Source organism: Asterias amurensis, chromosome 14 (assembly GCF_032118995.1).
Source record: "Asterias amurensis chromosome 14, ASM3211899v1".
Classification (NCBI taxonomy): Eukaryota; Metazoa; Echinodermata; class Asteroidea; order Forcipulatida; family Asteriidae; genus Asterias; species Asterias amurensis.
In genome coordinates, this window is record NC_092661.1 from 7,370,905 (window position 1) to 7,395,244 (window position 24,340).

At 39.0% G+C, this 24,340-nt stretch overlaps 1 protein-coding gene across 1 annotated transcript in view; it reads right to left on the reverse strand.

Annotated features, from left to right (window-relative positions):
- LOC139947446 (importin subunit alpha-7-like) overlaps positions 1 to 24,340 on the reverse strand; it is a 38,102-nt gene that overhangs the window by 13,246 nt on the left and 516 nt on the right. The window contains exons 2-11 of the mRNA XM_071945354.1: positions 10,356 to 10,494; positions 8,653 to 8,730; positions 7,897 to 7,993; positions 7,490 to 7,581; positions 6,236 to 6,367; positions 5,834 to 5,922; positions 4,451 to 4,550; positions 2,457 to 2,620; positions 1,189 to 1,267; positions 832 to 957 (exon numbers count right to left, since the gene is read on the reverse strand). Of these exons, the coding sequence (XP_071801455.1) occupies positions 832 to 957; positions 1,189 to 1,267; positions 2,457 to 2,620; positions 4,451 to 4,550; positions 5,834 to 5,922; positions 6,236 to 6,367; positions 7,490 to 7,581; positions 7,897 to 7,993; positions 8,653 to 8,730; positions 10,356 to 10,484 (1,086 nt within the window). The 5' untranslated portion in view covers positions 10,485 to 10,494. The remainder of the gene's footprint in view (positions 1 to 831; positions 958 to 1,188; positions 1,268 to 2,456; positions 2,621 to 4,450; positions 4,551 to 5,833; positions 5,923 to 6,235; positions 6,368 to 7,489; positions 7,582 to 7,896; positions 7,994 to 8,652; positions 8,731 to 10,355; positions 10,495 to 24,340) is intronic.

Genomic DNA, 24,340 nt, shown 5'->3' on the forward strand with positions numbered 1-24,340 from the left:
GGCTTCTTCTTCTTCTTCCTATACGAGTACAAGCCTCACGTGTCAGTAATATCAAACTATGAAGTGCAAAAGTAAGCAGGCCGCGGGAACATGTCGGTAAAAAAGCTCACAGAAATACCTGAAATAAGGTGTATTTATACAGATGCAGGTAGGCTGCTGGTGCAAGTAAAAGAAAAACTGCGGCTGTAAGGAAAAACAGTCTGGTTCCATATACTATCAGTGTTTCTTCCATTTGTCCAAATATTAAACATTATTGATTCTTTCTGTCCTGGGTGTTTACCATAATATTGCTGACGAAATGCCAAAAGAAACTGGAAAGCAGCCTCTTTATATTTTAACAGCGGCTATATTTAGATGGAAATTTGCATTAGGGATACAAAATATTAACTTGAACAACGCCTCTTTCTATAAAGTATTATAACACACCTCTTGCTTGTTCTGTATTCTTGTTGGCTGAAATACGGTCACGTGGGATGAACTAATATAGTCTAGTGATCGCGCGCGCGTGTTTGCGGGAACTAGTTCCCGAGCGGGCACTAGTCTTTGAAAATAGTGCCCGGTAACAGCGCCCTCTCTTGACTTGAACCATGAACAGGAACTACAAAACTTCCTTTCTTTTCCAGATTTCTGTTCCTATTTCACATTTATGACCGAGCTGTGTTATAAAACACATATTGACTGGCATAATTCGGTAACTGTGAGTGACCAGAAGAGGGGCCTATAGGTCGCTCTTCCGGACACTCAAAGTCCCTCGGGGGAATAGACGTACACTAGTTACCTCATTGCCAGTCAATATGTGTATAATATTATGCGATGTTGTTGACTATTTACCTGTATCTGTTGTCTATTTCCAGCGGTGATATTTGAGATAGTCCAGCAAGCTTCTTTCCTAATAGATTCCTTAGGGCTACTCAGTAGGTGCATGAGGTACGGTAGAGCTGAACAATTCAGGATTATCTGCAATTACATACCCACAGTAAAGCAATAGTTAACCCTCCAACTGTCTGACCAGTCAATATAATCAGCATCGATTTAATACCAGCTTGCATTATGATATCTTGTTTTAATTAATGAGTAAAATGCACTTTCTTTCTCTACTGTACTTGTATTTTGGAATCAACTTAAACAAGTTTGTGGCAGTGAAATACCTAATTTGTCAGTTAGTTGTTATCCAATAATAAGTCCTACCTGTGTTTGAATGTCATCTCCTGTGACGATATTTCCTACAGCTCTGAGGGCAGCAGATACAACACTCTGAGACGCATTCCTGTTTCACCAAACAACAAAATGCAATATTTAATGAGTACCTCACATGGAAGGCCATGTCCAAATTGGCTACGGGTATGGCTAGATCACTATATCATTAGGCTTAAAAAAAAATATATGTTGGATTACCCTTTCACCCCATTTTTTGCTTGGGTCGGTCGGTCGGATTTATTTCCTTTTTTTTTCTTTTTCCAGATGTCAAAGAACGCCCAAAACTGCATAAACATTTCATGAAAGATCAAGTTGTCAAGCAAGCAAGGTATTAATCATCTTATACATCTCGCTTCAATTGCTGTTTTTGCGTCTTTATTTTGGCAAATTCCTTCAAAAACAATTTCCAAGAGTCATTTCAATCACCGTGTTTTTCGTCCGTTCAATAAATGAGCGATACCATATACATGTAAAGGCATTACTGGCAACAGTGCCCTCTGCTGTTCAATGGAGTGTTAGACTGGTTCCTTGTGAAAGCATGACGTCGGATAAACGGGCGTGTGGTTTGATATGTGACACAGGCTCACCCTATATCCGTGCGTGTGAGGGAAATCGATCTACATTTTGTACGTTGCGTTTTTGTGAACGTTGAAACCACGACTGTTGCACTGGATAATTATTACTGTCGACCGTTAGTAGTCGGCCAAAAACTAATATTTGTATCAAATTTACCATTTTGAAAGCATAAAATATTCATAAAATCAAAATTCGGAAGTAAAAAAAGAGAAAAACAAAATGAAAAAAAAAAAAAATATTTAAAAAAACGCAACCAAGATTTTTCTACTTTTACGGTCGGACGGGATAGGGCAATCCAACAGGCCATATGGATTGAAGTACATTCTAAGATGACCTTTAGCAACATTATTAGCAACAGTTGTAGCCGTAGCTGGCAATTGGATATAGCCTAAATTATGTACCTCCTCTAGATTTGATACAAGGCCCAATTTGATAAAGCTGCTGAAGCAGCAATTATTGCTTATAAATTTCCAGCTGTATGATGTTTCACGGAGGAAGCGATTGCCTCCATGCCCCTTGGTCAATGCCTTGGTGCCCCTTGAAATGCTATGTAGAAACTTACAATTTCCTTAATGGGTGCCCTTGCCCTTTCAAAAACGGAGCATACAGGTCTGTGGTATGGTGTAGGATAAGGGTTATCATTTACTTTGGGGTGGGGGGTGGGTGGGTTTGAGATGACTTACATGAGTAGCTCTACTAGTCTCCTGCATACTCCACTGTCTATGACAGCTTGAATCTTCTCATTAGGACCATCAGACAGATACGATAAAGCCCAACAAGCATCTGCTAATACATCTTGATCATTATGGAATAATAGACGGGATAATACTGGTAGGCAGGTCTTTACCTAAACATTCAAACAAAGAGATAAGAGAAACAACCAGTCATTTCATGTCATAAACCAAACCCTAAAAGCGCTGATCGGCAACAGGTGGTGTCTCTCTGCCAACACAATCATGGAACAAAAAAAGCTGCTTGGCTTTGCCATGTAGTACGCCAGGGTGGTCTTGCAGCAGCAGTGCTTGATGGAACTTCACTTGGACACCGTTGGAAGACCCAAACTCCGCTGGATCAACAGAATCACCAGGGTGGAGTAGCCTCAGCGTGGCTGAACTATTTGCGTCGACCCTACAGCTATGCAAAATCATCCCTGCACCAGCTATATAATAATAATAATAATTTGGGGGGCTAATCATCCTTACTCGCAGCTAAGAGCTGAATTGCGAATGACGCGGCTACAACGTGTTCGAGAAGCTGGCATGCAAGGGCGCCTATGGCTGCCAGCCACATCAACCCATTATGACCAAGGAGCACAGCCAAAGATCAAAAGCGTTTTATTTTTTTCCCGAGGGAGGAAAACCGTATGATATGGAAAACCCTTGTGGCACACAAGAGAACCAACGCACAACTCAACTCACATATGGCCCCGGCCGGGAATCGAACCGGGGTCACCTTGGTGAGAGGCGGGGTCACCTTGGTGAGAGGCGAGCACTTTATGCACAAGCCAACCATGCCACCCAAAATTAACCCCAGAGGGTTTTTAAGTCAACAGGCAGAGTAGCCTACGACGATCGATTGATGTTATGTCCCAGTGACTAAGGTTATCAGACTCAAGTTCTGATAGCCGAGTCATTGGAGTGTGGGTTTTATCCCTGCTGTGACACTTAAAGGGAAGGTACACGTTTGGTAGTTACTCAAAACAAATATTAACTTAAAAACTGACTTGGTAATGAGCACTGGAGAGCTGTTGATAGTATAACACATTGTGAGAAACAACGAAGAAATGCAGTTTTTGAGAAAGAGGTAATTTCTCACTAAAATAATAAAAAGACTTCTAGCTAGAAGTCTTTTATTTTTATGTGAAAGCACACAAATTCGTCCAACAAGGTTTTATTTTTCTTTCATAATTTTCTCGCAACTTCGATGACCGATTGAGCCTCAATTTTCACAGGCTTGTTATTTTATGCTTGTGATGGGATACACCAAGTGAGCAGACTGGTTTTTGACAATTCCTAAACGTGTACCTTCCCGTTAATAATAATAATAAAAATAACTATTTTTTATATATCACTTCATCTACAGACGCTCATTATTATTCATTTCCAGAAATCTCCTTGTAAGGGTTTATAAGGTGCTGCGGCGCAGTAAGCAGCCACTTACAGAAACATGAGGCATTCCCCTTTCTTAGTGATACCTGTAAGTGTAACTGGGTTCTTTTAAGAGCATTACATAAAGCATGGAACCTACAGCTTTTTATCCCATTTGAAGTACACAAATATGGTTATGTGACTCAAGGACACATGGAGTGTATCTAGCGTCAAATACACAAACAAGATTTGACCTTTTTGACAGTAGAAAGAAAAATCACAGGCATATTACTCAGGTGGGATTTGAACCTACGACCTTTGCATTATAGAGCAGGGTTGTCACACCAACTCGACCACCGAGATTGCTCGGTAGCTAGAGGAAGTTTGAATCCTATATTTTAACAGTGTGTACTACTTCGATTTAATAGATATTTAATTTGCATCAGAGGAAAGAATAATCGTTTTGGTTTTAACTGATGAGAATACTGTGCTTACACTGGACTGTGTATGCAGTGCCTACACACATCGTTGTGTAAGTCTAAAAACAAAAATATCTCTGTTGCAAACAACATATAGAAATAAATACTTACCTTATCAAAGGTTGGTGGTGGGTTCTTTCCTCTACATAAATTGGACAAGGCCCATACAGCATTCCTTGTCATCGATAATTTGTTGGATTTTGCAAGTAATCTGTAACAAGTGAAAATGATTTGAAATGTACATACATTCATGAACAAAGAACTCCAGAGTAATATTGCTGGCAGCGGCACTGGACATGTTTGGTAATGTCAAAGACCAGTATTCACACTTGGTGTAGCCCAACAATTTATGAAAAAACAAAGCTGTGTAAATTTGGGTAATTACATACCATGTCCAGGGGTAGATTTCACAAAGAGTAAAGACTGGTCTTATCTCTAGAAATGTCGAGTTACTCATCCTAACTTAGGACTAGCCGCACTTTTTGAACATCTACTAGGACTAGTCCCAAGTCATTACTCTTTGTGAAACCGACTCTAGTGCCTTTAAGAGAACACACTGAGCTTAAAAATTCCGTCCAAAACACAAACTACAGGCCTTGACTTATTATACAAATAATAATAGCCAGTTTTTATTTAGCCCTTTTCACACCCGAGGGCTTCTCAAAGCTCTTCCAACATTATTACCCCTGGTCACAGGGCCTTAATCATTCCTTAAACCATCTCAGCTCCCTGGGGAGTATGCAGCCTGTGCAACAATTATTTGCGACTAAATTATTACTCAGCTAAACCATTCACAAGAACAATCTCTCCCCTTACAGTTACCCATTTACCCCTGGGTGCATAAAGGATGGGGGAAAACAGGCACTCTGAGCTGCCTGCAAGCAGACTGGTGCTGTGGGAACCGTCTCATGGGGTGAAGCTAAGGGGAAGACAGAGGTTGAGCTATGTCAGTGTCTTGATGAGAGATGCTGGGGAAGAGACCACTACAGAGTTGGTTGCCTGCATAAAGGACAGGGAAAACAGGAACTCTGAGCTGCCTGCAAGCAGACTGGTGCTGTGGGAACTGTCTCATGGGGTGAAGCTAAGGGGAAGACAGAGGTTGAGCTATGTCAGTGTCTTGATGAGAGATGCTGGGGAAGCGACCACTACAGAGTTGGCTGCCTGCATAAAGGACAGGGAAAACAGGAACTCTGAGCTGCCTGCAAGCAGACTGGTGCTGTGGGAACCGTCTCATGGGGTGAAGCTAAGGGAAAGACAGAGGTTGAGCTATGTCAGTGTCTTGATGAGAGATGCTGGGACAGAGACCATAACAAAGTTTGCTGCCTGCAAAAAGGACAGGGAAGATTGAAGATGCCGCCGGGGATCCCCATCCACGGGATGCCACCTGTGGGCGACATGATTATGAATCTAATTATTGTACCCTTCTGTCCTCCCTTTGGTTTCATTGATTCACTAATCTAAACCAGACACCATCTTTAATAGATTCATACTTACTGTAATAATGGCATGATGATTCCACTATCAATAACAAAGTCTCTGCAGTCTGGACTATCTCCTGCAATGTTACCAAGAGCCCATACAGCCTGTACAAAAACATAATCAAATATAGGGTTACAGACAAATGTATCATTATAAAAAAGGTATACTGACCAGAAACTTGTGTTTGACCATGACATAAGGTACTGCATGAAACAGTGTCAGATCTCTCATGTTCTGTACTAGTGTCAAATTTGTCAACTCAGCTTGCGTTTTTATTTTTGACACCTTCAAAAATTGTGCGCATGCATACATTTGTACACACTGGACAGTAAAAAAAACTTGCGGGGGACTCAAAAGTTTTGGTTGACCTCATCAGGCTAGTGAGTGAAAACAAAACAACGGGAAACCCTAACTCACCTGTTCTTGAACATCTTCAAAGTCTGAGTTGAGCAACTGGATAAACAATGGGACAGCTCCAGCCTCTATAACACAGCGTGTCTGTAGGGACGTACCTGATGCTATATTAGTTAGAACCCATGCAGCTTCAAACTAGATAAAATAACAACACAAAACAATGGTTACCAAATCGAACATTAAAGCCATTGGACCCTTTCGGTAAACAGTATTGTCCAAGGCCCACACTTCGTGTATCACAACTTCTATATCAAATAACAAACCTGTGAAAATTTAGGCTCAATCGGTCATCGGAGTCGGGAGAAAACAACGGAAAAACCCACCCTTGTTTCCGCGCGTTTCGCCGTGTCATGACATGTGTTTAAAATAAATCCGTAATTCTCGTTAACGAGAATTTATATTGTTTTGCTGTTTTTTTAAAAAGTAAAGCATTTCATGGAATAATATTTCAAGAAAAGTCTTTCACCATTGCCTTCTGTAAACCCTGTAAGTGATTTGTAAATCTGTGAACTTTTTTTTTTTCCTGAACCAAAAGGGTCCAATGGCTTTAAACGGAATTTCACACACATTGGAGACATTGTTACGCAAGGTTTCTGGAGACACACCTTTGTACTAACATTGATTGTGTAGTGCAAAGCATAAACTTACATTCCAAGAATAACGGGTTTATACACGTAGAGCAATACAAATTTACCCAGTCTGTTTCCCCTGTGGGATATCACTTTATATCTGAAATCCGAATTACATTCTCTTACACCTCAAGGATATCCTTTATTAATAATTTAGGGCTAAATAAATATCTCAGTTGGTAGAGCACCAAATTAACACAGAGGTCACAGGTTCAAATCTGGTTCTAGTAAATTTTTCTTTGTTCAACCCACATACATGTAGATACTTCAAAACCCAGACTTGAGAAATGAACCAAAATGTCGAACATTGCTAAAAAATAACAAACAATAACATAAACCAATGGCAAGACACTGGGTGGTAGTGACCCCACAATAGAGAGATCCAGTAGGCTCTGCCCACGACGCACGTGTGAGCAAGAACACGCATGTCGGACCTTAGTGTCGGACCTTCGTTGCGTTGTGGTTGCGTTGTGATGGGGCGGAGCTTAATGGATCGGTCTATTCAGGAACTAGCACACATGTACTAGTAATATTAGTGACAACCTTGAGACAGTGTTTTGGCCAATCAACAAGGCATGTTATAAACATCTTGTGTGTTTTTTGCCACCCCTAATCATTTGGTACTTACTTGTAGCGTGCTGTTGCTATCATTTTGTAGAAACTCAACAAATCTTGGTACAATTCCTGTGTGAATGACTTCATCTATGGGTGGATTGGGTTCTGTCAATCAAGCAGTTATTTAAAGTAATAATAAATAATACTAATAGTCGCTCACTGATGCTAAAGGGGCTTTAACATACAATATTTTCCTGCAAGGTATTGCACGGGTTAGCAGGGAAAATTTGCCTGTGAGCGTGTGTACTCCACGTTACTAAGCCATTCTTTGCTTTACACATCTAGCCCAGAAATTTGGCGCTTGCCCGTAAACGGAGAATGGTGATTGTAAGCGCAGAATTTGGCGGTAAGCAGTGCCATGGAATCGGGGTCCTGATCAGGTTGCATGCCTGTAAAATGAAGTGTGATTATAAAATGTACCTTTTGAGAGCAATTTTCTAAACTTTTGTGTAGCGGCAAGTTGTTGGGTGACATCATCACTCATCAAAGCTTGAACCATATCTGGACTGACAAAGCCCTGTAAAAAAACAACAACAATAATAATTCAAAGTAAGATTTGAATCTTTGCATGGTGTGTAACAATACTGTTAAAAATAATAATAGTAACAATGGCTTCTTGTGTAGCAGCGCTCAAATCCATCAATCAGCGTGACGCTCATAGTGCTTGAACTTAGCTCAACATACCTTGGAGGTTATGCTGCAAGGAAAGTTGAGCTAAGTTTTGAAGTAATAGACTTAAAAGTCTTACATAGCACCCTACGTTTTGAAGTATTAGACATTTTCCTTTACATAGCACCCTACGTTTTGAATTAATAGACATTTTCCTTTACATAGCACCCTACGTTTTGAATTAATAGACATTTTCCTTTACGTAGCACCCTATGTTTTGAATCAATAGACATTTTCCTTTACATAGCACCCTACGTTTTGAAGTAATAGACATTTTCCTTTACATAGCACCCTACGTTTTGAAGTAATAGACATTTTCCTTTACGTAGCTCAAGTAACTCAAATGACTGCAATTGCATCACATACCTGCAAATCCCCAACTCTTGTATACATCCTGCTTACAAATAAACAAATAGACAGACAGACAGTCAGACAGACAGACAGACAGACAGACAAACAAACAGACAGACAAACAAACAGAACAAAGAGATGCCCTCTAATGTTTACCTGTGTAGAGGTGATAAGGCTATCTTGATGAGATGACTCATTCTCAAGTAGAATATCAACATTCCGTCTCTTGAAAATCTGGATTTAATAAAAGGAACAAGAAAACAAACACCAACATTACACAAAGTTGATTATCTTGTTTCAAACCAAATAATATTTGTCGTTAATGCTAATGAGCTCGATAAATGTAAAGTTTACAGCAATATATTCTAAAGGTGTCAAACGATTTTAAAGATGTTATGGTTAAAAAAAAATAAAGGTCTACTTCGTTTTGGGGTTTTTCGCAATGAAAGTGATGTGACGAGGCACATGGTTTTAAATGCATTCTGGAAATCCGAGATGGGCACCATATCTGGCCGCCATTTTGGATTCCATGTTTTCAGCCTGTATTAAGGCGTTCAAACCATATTAACAATATTTCAAACTTTGCAGGTCAAGGAACACATGTTATATACGTAGAATAATCAATCAGACCCCCTCACTGCACCCTAGTCCCTAAACGCTGGCAGAGATATAAATTTCTGAGAGGAAAAAACCAACAACAATTATTTTTCCCCACCTCATTGTGCCAACAATGGTGACACAAGTAATGAAACATATTGAATTATTGTCAAAATAAATAACTTTATTTATAATGGTAGAACAATATGGAAATTATACATTTTAAAATTGTTGTTTTCCTACAAAAAATATTGACAACTTTTTTTTCAAATTGTAAAAATATTTTATATTAATCATTTAGAACTTAGTGAAGTTAACCGTTGTGGGAAGTTTCATAAGAATCCCTTGAGTATTTTGTAAAATACGATGGGGAGGGGGGAGTGTTCTCCACACACGTGTTTTGGGAGGGTGGACCGCCCTCCTAAAATTTAGGCCGCAAAAATAAGATCAAACGAGTACCTGACAAGCCAAAACCGACTTCAAAACTACAGCATCAGAAATGCAATCCTAAACAAACATTAAAACACGATGTACAGATGGCCACATGGTTCGTATGCCGAGTGCATCAACCATGCACACATACCATACCATGGAAATACTCACTGCATGCATAGTGCATTACAGTCCGCAGGCGTGCGCGATGCGGGGCAAAGTTCATTGATAATTATTGTTCTGTGTGGTTGAATCTCAATGATTTTAATGCAAATGAAGTTCTTAACTACGGAACCGCTAATCACTAACTCATGAAAATGGTTTTTGATGGAAAAAGTATCATTTAGGGCCACCATTTGGGGATAAGATCGTCCAAAAATGTTGAAATTTTTTCCGTTTTGAAAATTGCACGTGAAGGCTGTCCAATCACCCGCTTTTTAAATTCCGAAATTCCTACACTGACTGTGCGTGCGGCATGCGGATCATCCCTTTGAGGTTATTGGCCCGCAGCACAAAGCAAAATATATAATTTGTATGCTTTGATTTAGTTTTTAAAATAGGGTTGTTTCGACCGAAATGGATTTCAAACAATAGGTAGCGCCGTTGGGCCCTGGGATATATTACATTATTCTTAAGAAAAGGTTTTTCTCAAGCATTTGTTACTTTCACGTCTGATGACATCATATAAAAATAGGCGCCATTTTGATTACATCATATCAACGAGCACAATTTTAATAACGTCATGCCGCCCTCCTAAAAAAAAGAGTCTGTGGAGAACACTGGGAGGGGGTTCAATTTCTGTCTGTATACGTAGTGTATTTTTGACATACCTGCTCTTCCCGCTTCTGCTTTCGAAGCTGAACTCCTTCTTCCTCTCGTCGTTTGCGCAGTTCATCCAATCCCAACGCCTTGTTCTTATACATATGGAAGTGACCTTTGTTTTGGTTAGAGCTTGCCATAGTTGCTGTACTATAATAGAATATAAACAAATACAAGAATTTACGTATATTGGGTTGCATTTTAATACTGTTCTACAGATCACTATGCACCATGCAGTATGTAGCATTCAGTGTCAATCGCAAACATGTAGGTTGGCACAATTGTGCACTTTTTAATAAAAAATATCATATTTGCTTTTATTAAAGAGTTAGTTTTAGGTAGTAAAAATGATTTATCAGTTTGGATAACTGTGGTGATTTGATACTGTTTAATAATGAGTCATTATCATACATGTTGTCATACATGTATGGAAAATCTTTTGCAGGAAGGTTGCTCATACTTTAGCTTACCAACCAAGGTTGGCATAATTCACTCCTAAATTGTTCATGATGAACTTGTGTCATGTGGTGAATACATGAATGAACAGATGATTACAAAGTGATCAATTGTTCTAACCATAACGACTTGTACTTGTACAGCTCCTATTGGTAAGTTACTTTAAAGACATGATGTACACATGTACATGTAGGCCTGAAGTAGAATGTTAAAAAGTGAAGGCTTGATGGCCATTTTCTTAATAATGAATGCTTACGAGATACAGGTGGAAAATGAACGCCCAGGCACCATTTATCTATTTAATTTATTTACCCAGACAAAACCTTTTCAATATGTCTTCCCTGAACGAATATGAGTACATAACGTGTATATATTGATAAAATCAGCCAAAGGTCAGCCATTCTACCTACATTCTTACTTTCCTTAAAGCTGCCACTCAAGGTACATAAAGGATTAAAAAATACAAAAAATGTAGCAATGGGATAAGGAACTGAGATTGTTGCTTAGTACACATTAAGCAGAAATCACATCTGGAAGCTTTTTAAAATAGTGTGGCTTCGGACAAACTTTTATTTCAAAATAAGGTACACTTAGATAGATCAGGAACAAGTTTTTGATTTTCACCTCACACTACATGTTTAGTGAATACATCCAGTCGACCAATATTCATGACCATGTCAGAATGTTGCTTTAAGTTACACCATCATTCTAAAAAGTTTTCTCACAATCAATTTGGTAAACTTAAACTCACTGCAATGTGCACAACACCTCTTTGTGCATGCACAGTGAATCTAAGGCATACATGTACATGTACATACAATGCGGACACAGTGTATCATTATGTAGTAATGAATACACAGGGAACAACAACTTACATGAATTGCCCCCAAAATTCAATGCGTTCTTGTTTTTCTTTTATTTCCTCCTAAATATTGTCAAACCAGTTCAAATCAGTTAGTGCATTTTTATTTTGCTTGAATTTCTGACCAGCTGATTAGCTGCTGCCCAAGCCAGCTTAAGAAAGTGTTTTTAGGCTGACATCAAATGTGGACACCCAACAGGCCGCCGGATGAGATCTTGGCAACAGTGTTCTAGCCAGAAAAGAATTATAGGGATTATAGGGTGGGGGCATTAAAACATCTGAAATTGCGAGCACGAAGCGCGACGCCATTACAGCGTGGAGTCCGGGGCCCGCTTTAGGGCCTGGGAAATTTTTATGTCGTAGATGCCCTCTAGTGCAATCTAAGGCCTTTTCAGAGACATTTCTTGGACCCTTTAACATCATCTGAAATGACTTAAAAGTAATACAAATAATGCAGTAAAAGTTTGTCCACAAAATATGGTTTGGCCCAATTGTGATACTTCTGATACAGATTTTTGTTTAAAGACTAAACAAAATTTAAATGAAGAGGCATTTAAAAAAATCTTTATTGTAGAAATTAGGACTGTTTCCCATCTGTTATCCATTCGATGTATAATTATTTGGTCATGAAGCAGATAATTTAGTTTTTAAAATATTTATTTTAAACAAATGAATAATTAATTAATTTAATCAATTAACAAAAGTGTTAGCAACCAATCAACATATATCGAGATTTATTTACGGTAATAATTAATTGTTTGCTCAAAAATTTAAACTGACTAACCAAGTCAACTGACCTTTTTCTTAGTATTTGTATGTTTGCATAACGTTTTATTATAAGTTGTTTAATTTTTGTAAATAATAATGAATGATATCTTAAAAACTACTGTATGACACAGGTCAAAGGCAAGTTGTAATCGATGTTTGAAGAAAAAAACATCAACAAAAGACATTGCCATTAATTATTTCCACTGAACAAAAACTGGTGATGGACAAATAAATTCCGTTAGGTTTAATAATTAAGGAGTTAGGAGAAAACAGCAATTAAAAAAAAAAACGATTTCAGATTAAAATAACATGAGACATCGATCTTTGCTTAGCAAGCTACGTACATGTAACTGGCTAGCTGTGCAATTTTATACATGTAGATGAGACTATTCTCCACCAACTTTCGAACAGAAAGAAAACATCGTTTTATCAACTCAGTTTTATTAAAACATGATTAAAATACCTGATATGTGCAAACACTGAACTCAGAAAAAAAGTAGTGCGCAGCGATGGCGATGCTTCAAACAAACTCTACAACGCCTGCAGAAAAAAAATCATCACATCAGCGAATGTTTGCCGCTTGCCGCTGCATCCCACATCACATCACACACATGAAGCCTTAGAAAAGCTGTGGAACCAATTGAAGTTCCATTTCAAGCAACTGTAGAATGTATGCGGTATAAGGTTGTCGACAGTCACGTCATGCAACGTCATGTAGGCAAATTCTGAGTCAATGGTTTATGAGATTGGAGGTTGAGATTGGTACCCAAATATCTAACGAAAACGCGTAAAAATTCTCCGCTTTCATACCATGCGTGCGTGGGGTTCATGCTGCATGCTGCTCTATACGATGTGGTAATTTTTGAACGCTTTTACGACGCTGTTGTGACAGCAAGACGGTAAGCTACACTGTGAATGTGCATCGCGAAAATTTTTTGGATTAAAAAAAATAACAAATAAATAACAGAAAAACACACCAGAAGTTTTTCTGACAAAACGAAAAACAAAGAAAAAACATTCATGATTTTTTTTATTATAGCGTATCGATAGCGTATTGGCGGTTCCAAAGAGTGTCCGAGCTTTTCGATAGCGTGTCAGCCCGGCACGCTGTTTAATGCCTGGCTAGAACGCTGCTTGGCAATTTGGAAGGGGAAATAACTGGAAATCAACTCTGCGCTGTCTGTTACACAATTATTTACAGGAAACCTGTAGAAACTATCATCATCACTAATAAAGTACCGTACAATTAGGGGAAAATCTCTATGTTTTATTCACAAATACCTCAGACAGTTTCGCTTTTCCTATTGGTGGAGAGCGCGTCACGTGGGGGTGTTTAAACCGTTGATAATGACCAGTGTTTATAGCTGGTTGTCCGCGCTAGTCTTAATGCAAGACGATTCTTGTTACGGGCGATGCAGGCGCTGTCAGTGATTTGGCCGCGCTGTGTGTGAAAGGAAAACCAGCGAATATGCACCAAGACTATACAGGCATGCGCACAAATGGAACCGGAAAACACACGCGTACAGACATCGTACATGTACATTCAAGACGTATACTGAACATACCATGGAGGTGGAAACATACAGAGCTCAAGCACTCGGAAACGAATAAAGTTTTACAGAGTTTATTACTTTATTACGCCTTTTAACCAAAAAGGTATGAATGGGAATCAAAGTCAAGTGTGTTGAATCGGTTTTCAACTAGTAGTTTAAACTCGCCGAGGCCTGGTTCTTGATAATTTACCTCGACTTCGTCTCGGTAAAATTATCAAGAACCAGGCCTCGTTGGGATTAAACAACTAGTTAAAAACCTCTTCACCACACATTGATTCCCTTATTTCAGGCCTCAACCTTTAGCTTCAAGGGTCAAGGCCAGTTGGCCTCAAAAGCTCCAAAAATGAAAGGGGCACCAAGGCCAACTGAAAGGGCACCAAGGCCATTTTCAAACCTTTATTTGTTGATGATTATGTTATTATACTTTCCACTGATTTCAAGTTGGTGGTCAACTTTACAACCCATATTTATTTCATTGTCGCTGTTTACATGCTGTGCAATTGAAATTGAATAAAAGTTTTAAAATATTTGTTGCTGAATTATTTATAGCACTCACATTGCAAACGATTGTCCCAGTAACTTACCCCATCCCCCCCCCCTCCCCGACTTAATTACACTCCCTTCTGCTCAGCTGAAAACAAATCATTGCTCCAGAACAAAGAATTGTTGAATAAAATATTAAGAACATTAATTACCTGCGTGCTAATCTGAAGAAAAAACAACAATCCCCGGCTCACCACCACCCCAACTCTGCGAGACAAACGAGCACCCACGCCAACAACCCACCAACCCTGAAGGCTCAACCAAGTCCGCTGACTCAGAAAAATGAACCTTAAAATTTAAAATAAGTATCTTGATTTAAAAAAAAAAAATCTTTTTAACATGATTTTGAAAATTAAAAACGAACCCCTCCCCCTTAGCACAAAATAATTGGCCTAGCATTTAGCTATGTAAGTTGTAACATGCATGCCGATGTTCACGCTAGACTGCTAAAATACTTACTAAAAAACAAACGCACCTAATTAAAAAACGCTTCTAAACGTTTGCACTTTGCTGCCAGCCCGGCCGTTTCGCCTTCCTGCTTATTTTTGCGTCTTTTGTGGGATGGCAAGCTGAATAACCAATAATGAACTTGATGGAGTATGATGATTTCCAAAATTAGGGCTCTACCGTTACCTCCATATAATCTGATTTTGACGTTTTACAATTCCACGCTTGTTGTGTGCACACAAACATGTGTTTGGCAATGAAAAAGAAAAGCGCAAGGCAGGCAGGTCACTGGTAGTGGTGGGTCACACACATTAATCTAAAACCACAAGCCTTGGACACCAGCAAAATAGCCACGGGAAAAACATAGACTGTATCCTGCCCCCGCGCCTCCATCTCCTACAAATACAGATCTCAATTATTAGACAAAATCAGTGCGAAAATGCGTAACTTAGTTCGAATACATGGGAGTAGTCTGGTGCAGCGTTTTTAGTAGTAAACAGATCAACTATGTTTGATATGGTTACCATGCCAGGTTCTCAACACATATTTTTATATTGCAAAGCAGCATTGTAAAAACTAGTGTGTGGGATCGTACGTTCCGAAACAATTTCCTTCATAATTAAATGGATCACAATGTATTTAAACATAAAATAACATTTTCGAATAAATAATGTTATGGAATCAATGGAAAAGGGCACGACGGCCAAGTGGCCGTAAGGTACCTGATTTTTAAAGGCAGTGGACACTATTGGTAATTACTCAAAATAATTATTGCCATAACACCTTACTTGGTGACGCAGACGAGTAATGGGGAGAGGTTGATGGTGTAAAACATTGTGAGAAACGGCTCCCTCTGAAGTGCCATAGTTTTAGAGAAAGACGTAATTTTCCACAAATTTGATTTCGAGACCTCAGATTTAGAACTTGAAGTCTCGAAATCAACCATCTAAACGAACACAACTTCGTGTGACAATGGTATTTTTTCTTTCTTTAATCTCGCAACTTTGATGACCGATTGAGCTCAAATTTTCACAGGTTTGTTATTTTATGCTATGTTGAGATACACCAACTGTGAAGGCTAATCTTTGACAATTACCAATAGTGTCCACTGCCTTTAAAAGGGCATCACGGCAATTCGAGGCCTATTATTTATAAACACCGATGGTGTTTGAAATTTTAGCCTTTTTTAATAATTAGTTATCGTTATTTTTCTTAATGCCTACAAATAGATAGTTTAGGGTCTACTCATGCTACCTTAAAATTAGAGTTTGTTAGACTCTTTTGGTCTTGGATGTTAACTGATGGGTGCCCTATACAGAGCTGCATACAGTTTAAGTTTGATTCATTCAGTGTACATCAATACATAATTTAATGTAAAGTGACGCACACATCCACATATGTATGTATGGTACATGTGTAGATGTACAGACATGTATTTGACAATGTAAACTTTGGCACTGGCAGCACCACATCACCTTGAACGTGTTATGAAGAAAGGGAATCATTTCATATTCCATTCTTAGACAGACTGGTGCATTATAAATCCAGTTACATAAACACACTACATGTACATTTATGTGCACACTTTCTCCTGTATGGATGCACAACATAATTTTTCCTGTGCCACAAAATATGTCCAATAGTGCGCACAAACTTTAAAACCCATTTAGAGTTATACACTGACAACAATTGATGTACATAAATACTGAAGTAAAAATGTATGCAACGCCACAACATTGTACATTTAATTAAGACTACACATGTACAGTTGTATAGTGTACACGGATACGCTCATGTATTGAGCACCATATGCCCTTTCCCTTCCTCTATACATGTACCTGACTTGTGGTTCTTATGGCATGCATGGTGGCATTCTCTACAGCATAACTGACCCTTAACCACAAAGATGATTTCACATACTGAGTCACTGTCTGACACATCCAGCCATCTTAAAATAACCACAGGACTCAAGATGCAATATGATTCACTCACTTCCATCCGTAATGTTAATGTTGGAACAACTTCATCAAAAATAGGGCCTACCCGTGAGAGGTTCCAATCAGGCAAAAATATGAGCAGAATTTTGCAATCATGGATTTCCTGCAATGGAGTCAACTGCAAGTTATACAATTTTCCTAAACCAATGCTATGTAGGAAACAAAGGACAAGCCTCTAAGAACTAGAGGACTTCCACCTTGTTATAAAATATTATCTGATAAGTAAGGTACTGTAAATCAACATCTGACATGAATTTCATACAAATCACCACTGAATGGCAGCGAGTCTTGTACAGTACATGGACAGTATGAAGGCCCAGCCATCTATCCATGATGTATGTACATGTACTGTACATGTATATAGCTCAGCACTCACTCTCACTGCATCACAAACGATTTTGTTCATGCCCTTAAATATTTCAATCTTAGATTTCCTGAATCCACAGGAAAAGGTTTGGTGTTGAAAAATGCAAGCTGACATTTAATTGAACCAATCGATTAACACCAGGTGACAATGCAAGTTTTCCCAAGGACAAAGGGGCCCATATAACAACAAACACCAGGAATGTTCTTTGTGGTAGGAGTGCAACGGAGAGTGTGCACAAGGATTGCGAGAGATCAATATAGGGTGCCACAATAAAACCGATTGCGCAACCAATGTTTCGTCATGTGACTAAAAGTGGGTACATGTCCATCTTTTCAACTGTTGGCAAAAACTATGTTGTGACCCATCCGTGTACCTGTGCTTGCTTGCTTACTTAGCTTGCTTAAGTCGAGTGGTGTCTTTGAATCACGATGGTTCCCCAAGCCTTTCTGTCCCCCATTGCTGACTTGAAATCTTCTGATTCAAGTCCCGTGAGTCACTAAGTCACTTCAGAGGGAGCCGTTTCTCACAATGTTTTATACCATCAACCTCATCCCATTACTCGTTACCAAGTAAGGTTTTATGCTAATAATTATTTTGAGTAATTACCAATAGTGTCCACTGCCTTTAAACGATTACCATATCATCTTGATTTTTTGTTAATCGAATTATCGGCATATCGTGGTTTTGATGAAGTATCACAATGTCTTCCCTAGATGAGACGTCTTGCAACCACAACGGGCTGATTAAAACAAAATATAACGTCCCAGAACCAACCCCAAGATTCCCCAATTGAAAAAAATAACATCAAAGACTTCAGCGCCCAGGCGATCTCCCAAAGACACTTCAGAAGTAACACAATGTATCAATTACAATCCATCCACAACGTTTTATGAATGAGAGGTCACCCCATGTGCATTATGGATGCTTATTGGTTAGCTAGAATGAAATACGCAGGATATACACACATGTAAGAACAGTCATGCGCAGTAGACACTTTAAAAGACACTTAATGTGTGTGTAACTCAGAGCTATAACACCATGGGTAGACAGTACACCTCACAGATTCATACCTCGATTTGTTTAGAATTTTGAAGTATCAAATTAGGCGAAGTAAAATTTTAAAATTTTACACTTCAAATATAAATCACGATTTAATCCAATATCGCGATACTTTTTTGAAGATATATCGTGGGATAATAAAAGCAATATCGCCCAAGCTTAAGTCTCATCCTACCACTTCTTGGAATAATATGATCAGTAAGTCCACCATGAAACGGGTGGCCATTATCGTCTAAATTACGACGAAACAGACTTTTCACCCGCTCCTGGCATGCCTGGTGAAAAGAGTCCACCGACTGCAAACACACATCTGTCATTAGTGGCCTGATTTGCAAAATGGTTACAGTTTTTTTGATAGCGCACATACATGATTATAATAATGTACATGAACAAGCACACCACACACAACTCTCAGGAATATTTATTAGCGCCACTCAAATCCCATTTGGTTTTTGCTTTTTATGTGTTGCTGAGAATCTATATAATCATAAAACGCAGACAATTTAATGGGATCATATTGGCACAAGGATTTCTAGACGACGCAAAATCGCCCGAAATAGGCAGTAGTGTAGTTTCATATGACCTTTGACCTTTGTTATATTGGTGGGCCAACATGATCCAAATTATTTTTCAATTGAAATCTGTTTAGGAACACTCAACTTAACCAAATACAAGAAAACATTGATGGGATCTTGTTGGCACAGATACTTACAGTGATGAAAAAAGTGAATGTTGTGCCAATTTAGGCCAAAATGTGTGGAATGGCAATACATTAGAAAATTTTCAAAAAATCTTTTGACATGCAAGTTGCAGAGATCCCAAGATTCTTTTTTCATTTGTCGTTAGATGAAAACTATTCCAACACTGGGTTGCCATAAAACAACTTTTTGTTGTTGGCGCGCAAGGTTACGGAGGTGCGAAAACGCAATATATTGGTAAAATTTGAACTTTGACCTCTATTATTTCTCTGCGCCAACGAGATCCCAGGACTTTGCACTTAAATTTGTTTAAGGGATGTAAGCTCTTTCATGTGAACTTGTTATGGGATCTTATAGGCGCGATGAATTATGAGGCGTTGAAAATGGCACGAGGGCACTGTTCGTCAAAGGTTCAGGTACGCTTTTGTTATAAGCCCAAACTGGAGGTTTCAAAAAATGTTTTACTTTTGTTGAGGCGAGCTTGGCGCACATTTTTGTGTTTACAGGGAATGTACTATTTGTTTCTCGAGGGTCTTTTGGCCCAAACTTTGATAACTGGTAACTCCAAAACCGAAAGCGTCAGCAAACTAAAATTTTAGATTTATTCAATTGGTATGATGATGTATCACTCTAATTTTTTAGAAGAAGAACTGCGAACCCATGAATCACACCCCCCCCCCCTAATTTGGTACATTCTTACGGGCAGGGACTCTTAACAAGCTTTACAATGGCGTGTGTTGTATATGAGGGCGGCATTATGATTTTACAAGAAAAGTTCACTTCAAGAATTCACGCTTCTGTTTTTTTCCGACAAAAATCTTCATCATAGGCTTTATCGCAAATACCAATGCGCAAGCGCAGACTGTTGAATGAGGTGCATTGTGGGATAGATATGAATCAAATTTTGCTACCAGCTAGACCACAATGCACCTAATTCCAAGCTTTACGCGCGCGCCCCAGTATTTGCGAAAAGGTCTATGGCTGTTCATTACACAGAGGTTTTGGCAAATATTTTTGCATAAAGTGACTCTAAAAAAAAATAGTACATGTATTTCGTCACCAGGCGTGTCAGGGGTTGCCCTTAACTTTTTTTTCAACTGGCCAGCAGGACCAGTTGGCTTGATTTTTCACTGGTCCGCCACGTTTTTGACTGGTCCGTCAATTTTTGTATATTTTTTTTAACTAAAAGTATACTGTTGTATACCAACTACTCGATTTCCGATCGTCGCTATTTCAAAATTCAACATGAATTGCAACGTCAACTTAACTGCAGTGGAAGCCATACTTAATTTATGTGTACCAAGATACTGTGTTCGTAAGGGGGCTCACTAATTTGAGAGTATTTTTTCTTTTAAAATATGTAAACAATAATATTATTAAAGTTAATTTAAAAACGGGTCAAATTATTTGTCAGAGCAAATGAAAAAATTTAATATGATCTTTATTTAGGTAGTTTTTTTAGTCCACGGTTTATTGTAAGCACTCGACATCCAAGTATTCCCAAGTAAGAAGAACTTTTTTTATGATTTTCTTTTTTAGTGTTTTACTTAACAAAAAAAACCACTTTAAAACCGACTGTTAAAAATATCAAATTAACTTTTTATGTATTGCCTTCAAATCTACGGTGGGGAGGGTTACATGCAATCGCTCAAGTTATTTTATCATGTATAAACATTGCCTATTTGTACTTTTAATAAGTATTCATAAACATAATACATCGTACCGATAACCGAAGTTCCCAAAATCTTCCCACTTTCGTCCAGAAAAATAAACCCCCCAAAAGGTAGACATGAAAATAGTTGCAACATCCATGAAGAAGCATATGAGTTTTACGGTATTTTTTTTCAATTATACCGGCGTCTGTTTTGTGAACAAAACTTTCATTTAAAAGTAGCAAAAACAACTGCGCCTTTGTTTAACCATGGAGGTATTGCATTCTAGAACCCAAGTCTTTCTTGAAATCAACCCGCAAAAAAACCCAAACAACCGCGCATTATATTTGACCATAAAACCATGGAGCAAAACTAGATCACCCACCAATCGCCCGCAAAAAAAACAAGCCCCAATTAACAAAAAAAAATAAGCAAAATGAGGACGGAAGAACCTTACTAAACACAATTAAATACTCCTTTTTGCTCATCCAGAGTATTGTAACTTGGTAATTTTTGTTGAATGAGGCCTCACCGTCTTGCTGGTTTTTCGTAAACACGCTAGACTCTTAATTCCCACACCGAAATCTGCTCCGTTGTCGACGACCATGCTGCTGACAGAATGTGTTTTGCTTTGTGGTCTTTTGTCAAGGCGATTGAAGCTAGTTTTGTAAGCTATCGCGTACTTTCACCAATAGAGGGCGTCTATTCCCACGCTATCGAATATTCTGAAACGCCCTCTAGTGTTCAATGTTTCTTACACTTTTTGCCACACGTGAACTAATACGAAGACTACGAGCCTTTGCGTTGCATGATGGGATTTTGCGCTGTGTGCACATGTGTATGCGTGATCGTCGGAAGTTTGCCAGCGTTCAGCGGCACTTCGAGTGTTTTTTTTTACGATTTATCCAAACCTTAAGTGAATGTTTTTACGTTTTATTCGAGCCTAAAAATATTTTAAAAATAGTCATAGTTCTGTAGTACCGCTGCCGATATTTTTTACTGGTCAGCCGGACCAGTTGGCAAAGGGTTTCAGCTGGTCCGACGCGATTTCTACTGGCATTTGGCCAGCGGACCAGCGTTAATGTCGAACCCTGCGTGTACACATGTATTAATGTGATGAAAGAGAACCGGGCTATAGACACGTACGTTTAGCAACCGAGCACATCACCCGTTCACCATTGTGGACCTCGGCCTGGGCTTGGCGGTCCTTGACCCACTCGAGCTGGTCGCAGTTACAGAGGTGGCCAAACACATTCAAAACAGATCGATTTTTCAACAAAATAGGCACCAATGTTTAGTACAAATGGAAGCTTTATTATCAAATAGGTTTGTCTGAAAAGTTTCTAAATACTTGTCATGAGGACAAAGTAGGTTGAAAATCTTAGTAATTTTAGTCAGAAATCTTGCAAAAAAAGAAAGATAGTATACAAATTTGACATCGTATGAAAGATCATTTAATGCTACAAATACATGTACGTGGTAGGCACAAAGTTTTTCAAAAAAATTATGTCTTCCCACAGAAAAATCAAGATTGAAACAAATATTGACCCATTCACCTGACTACCTGACGTCATCAGCACAAAAATCTTGAATGCGCCATACTGGTGTGCGTTTTTATATTAACTCTGCTGTGCGTTATGCAGTGAAAGTGTGCATTTTAGGCGACGCGGCGTTAATACACATAAACCTAACTGCCCACCAACATGGCGAGCGTGGCATTGGTCGCCGCGTGTGATACAGGTGCAAGGGGTCAATACTTGCAAGTTGCTTTTTGTGTGAAAAAAATATGGTACAAAGCACAGCAATGTGACCTTTGTCAACAACAATGAGGTATCAGGTTGGGGGCTTGCAATAAACAACGTGGTATTGAAAGGGTTAAGTTTGTGCTCCTAGAATTTGTGTTATAAATGATTTTCAAAAGTGGTAGAAATGGAGCAAATCTGTTGACCAGCTGTCAAAATTGTACTTGTTTGACCATTTTGCCCAGTTCGTTTCGAACCTGGGTCGTAACCCTCCGGCTTCGCCATCGGGGGAGGGTTACGTTATCGCAACTAAGCGATCATCAGCAGGAGGATGGAAGGTTACGAATATCGCATCAGTCATGTCATGTCTTCAGACAACAAAACTTATCAGTAAATAAGGGATAACAGGGTAGTGACGAGTTCTTTCACGGCCGTTTAAAACATCTACATCTACGCTGACTCAGCAAAGTACACTTCTGGATGTAAAAGCTGAGGTGAAGACTAGGTGTGCGTGAAACAGGTGGAAAGTTGTGCTTACATGTAGAAAATAAGTTCAATAAAAACAACACTAGTTGAAACTAATGGGTGTAGACGTGTGACCTGAAGACAGTCACCGATAAAGCGGTGATGACGTCTGCAGGGAGTGCGTTCCATAGCCTGACTGCTGTGGGCATGAAGGAGAACTTGTAAATATCTTTAGAGGAATGAGTTAGGAGCTGGTATTTTGCTGGATGGTAGTTTCTTAGTCTAGTATCAGACATAGGTGTAAGGTACTGGGCTCTGTCTATTGCAATAAGGCTGTGGGAGACTTTATATAGCATGATCTTCATAGCCACTTCCTTTCTGAATTGGAGTGAAGGCCATTGTAGATTTAGTAGAATTGTTGTGGGTCATTCCGTGTCAATTCAACACGCTTTTGGACCTGACCCTCACGAATTTAAATGAAATTCGGTGTGCTGATTGGACTCCCTGAGAAATGCCCAAATCCCAAATTTTATGTAACTCGGATCATTATTTTGGGAGATACGGCTTAACGAACTTTTGACTAATTAGCATGACCTGCTATGTTTGGACAATCATATCTCCAAAAGTAAAACACCTACAAAGATAATACTTACATCATTTTGAAGCTCTTGACATGGCCCACATTTGATAACATAAAATCAAAAAATTTCCACGCACCACCGAAAAAATACGCAAAAATTTGACCTTTAACCTTGATTTGCGAAAATGCGTATTTTTCAAAATGCGTAATTTTTTTATAAATGCAAGTTTAAGATGTAAACAACAATATTCTGAAAAATTGTGAAGGGCACTCTTACAGTTTTTTTGCTTTCCAAGAGCTCGAGCCTCTGTATGATGTACGTATGACGTCCGTGTGCTGCATTGTTATGAGTCAGAGTCAGACACCTATTTCCGACAGTTTCTGGTTCCGTTCATGTGCGTATAGTCTTGGTGCAACACGTTCTTGTTTTCCTTTCACACACAGCGCGGCCAACTCACCAACAGCGCCCGTAACAAGAAACATCTTGCACCAACATGACCCATGACCAAGAGTAAGACTAGCGTGGAGTTTCCGCTCTAGGATGCTGTAAACCATGGAGGAATCCAGTCTTGCACAATGTAAATAGTACACAACCTTTTTGTTTCCTTTTTCTTATTTATTCTCTTCGCACCTTGCACCGTCGACCAATGGCGCCACTAACGCACCATCCCAGTTTAGCTTCCTACGTAAGCTGTTTAGGGATTAAATTACTCAAGACTCAAGACTCAAGACAACTGGTTATAAACACTGGTCATTATCAAAGGTTTAAACACCCCCACGTGATGCGCTCTCCACCAATAGGAATAG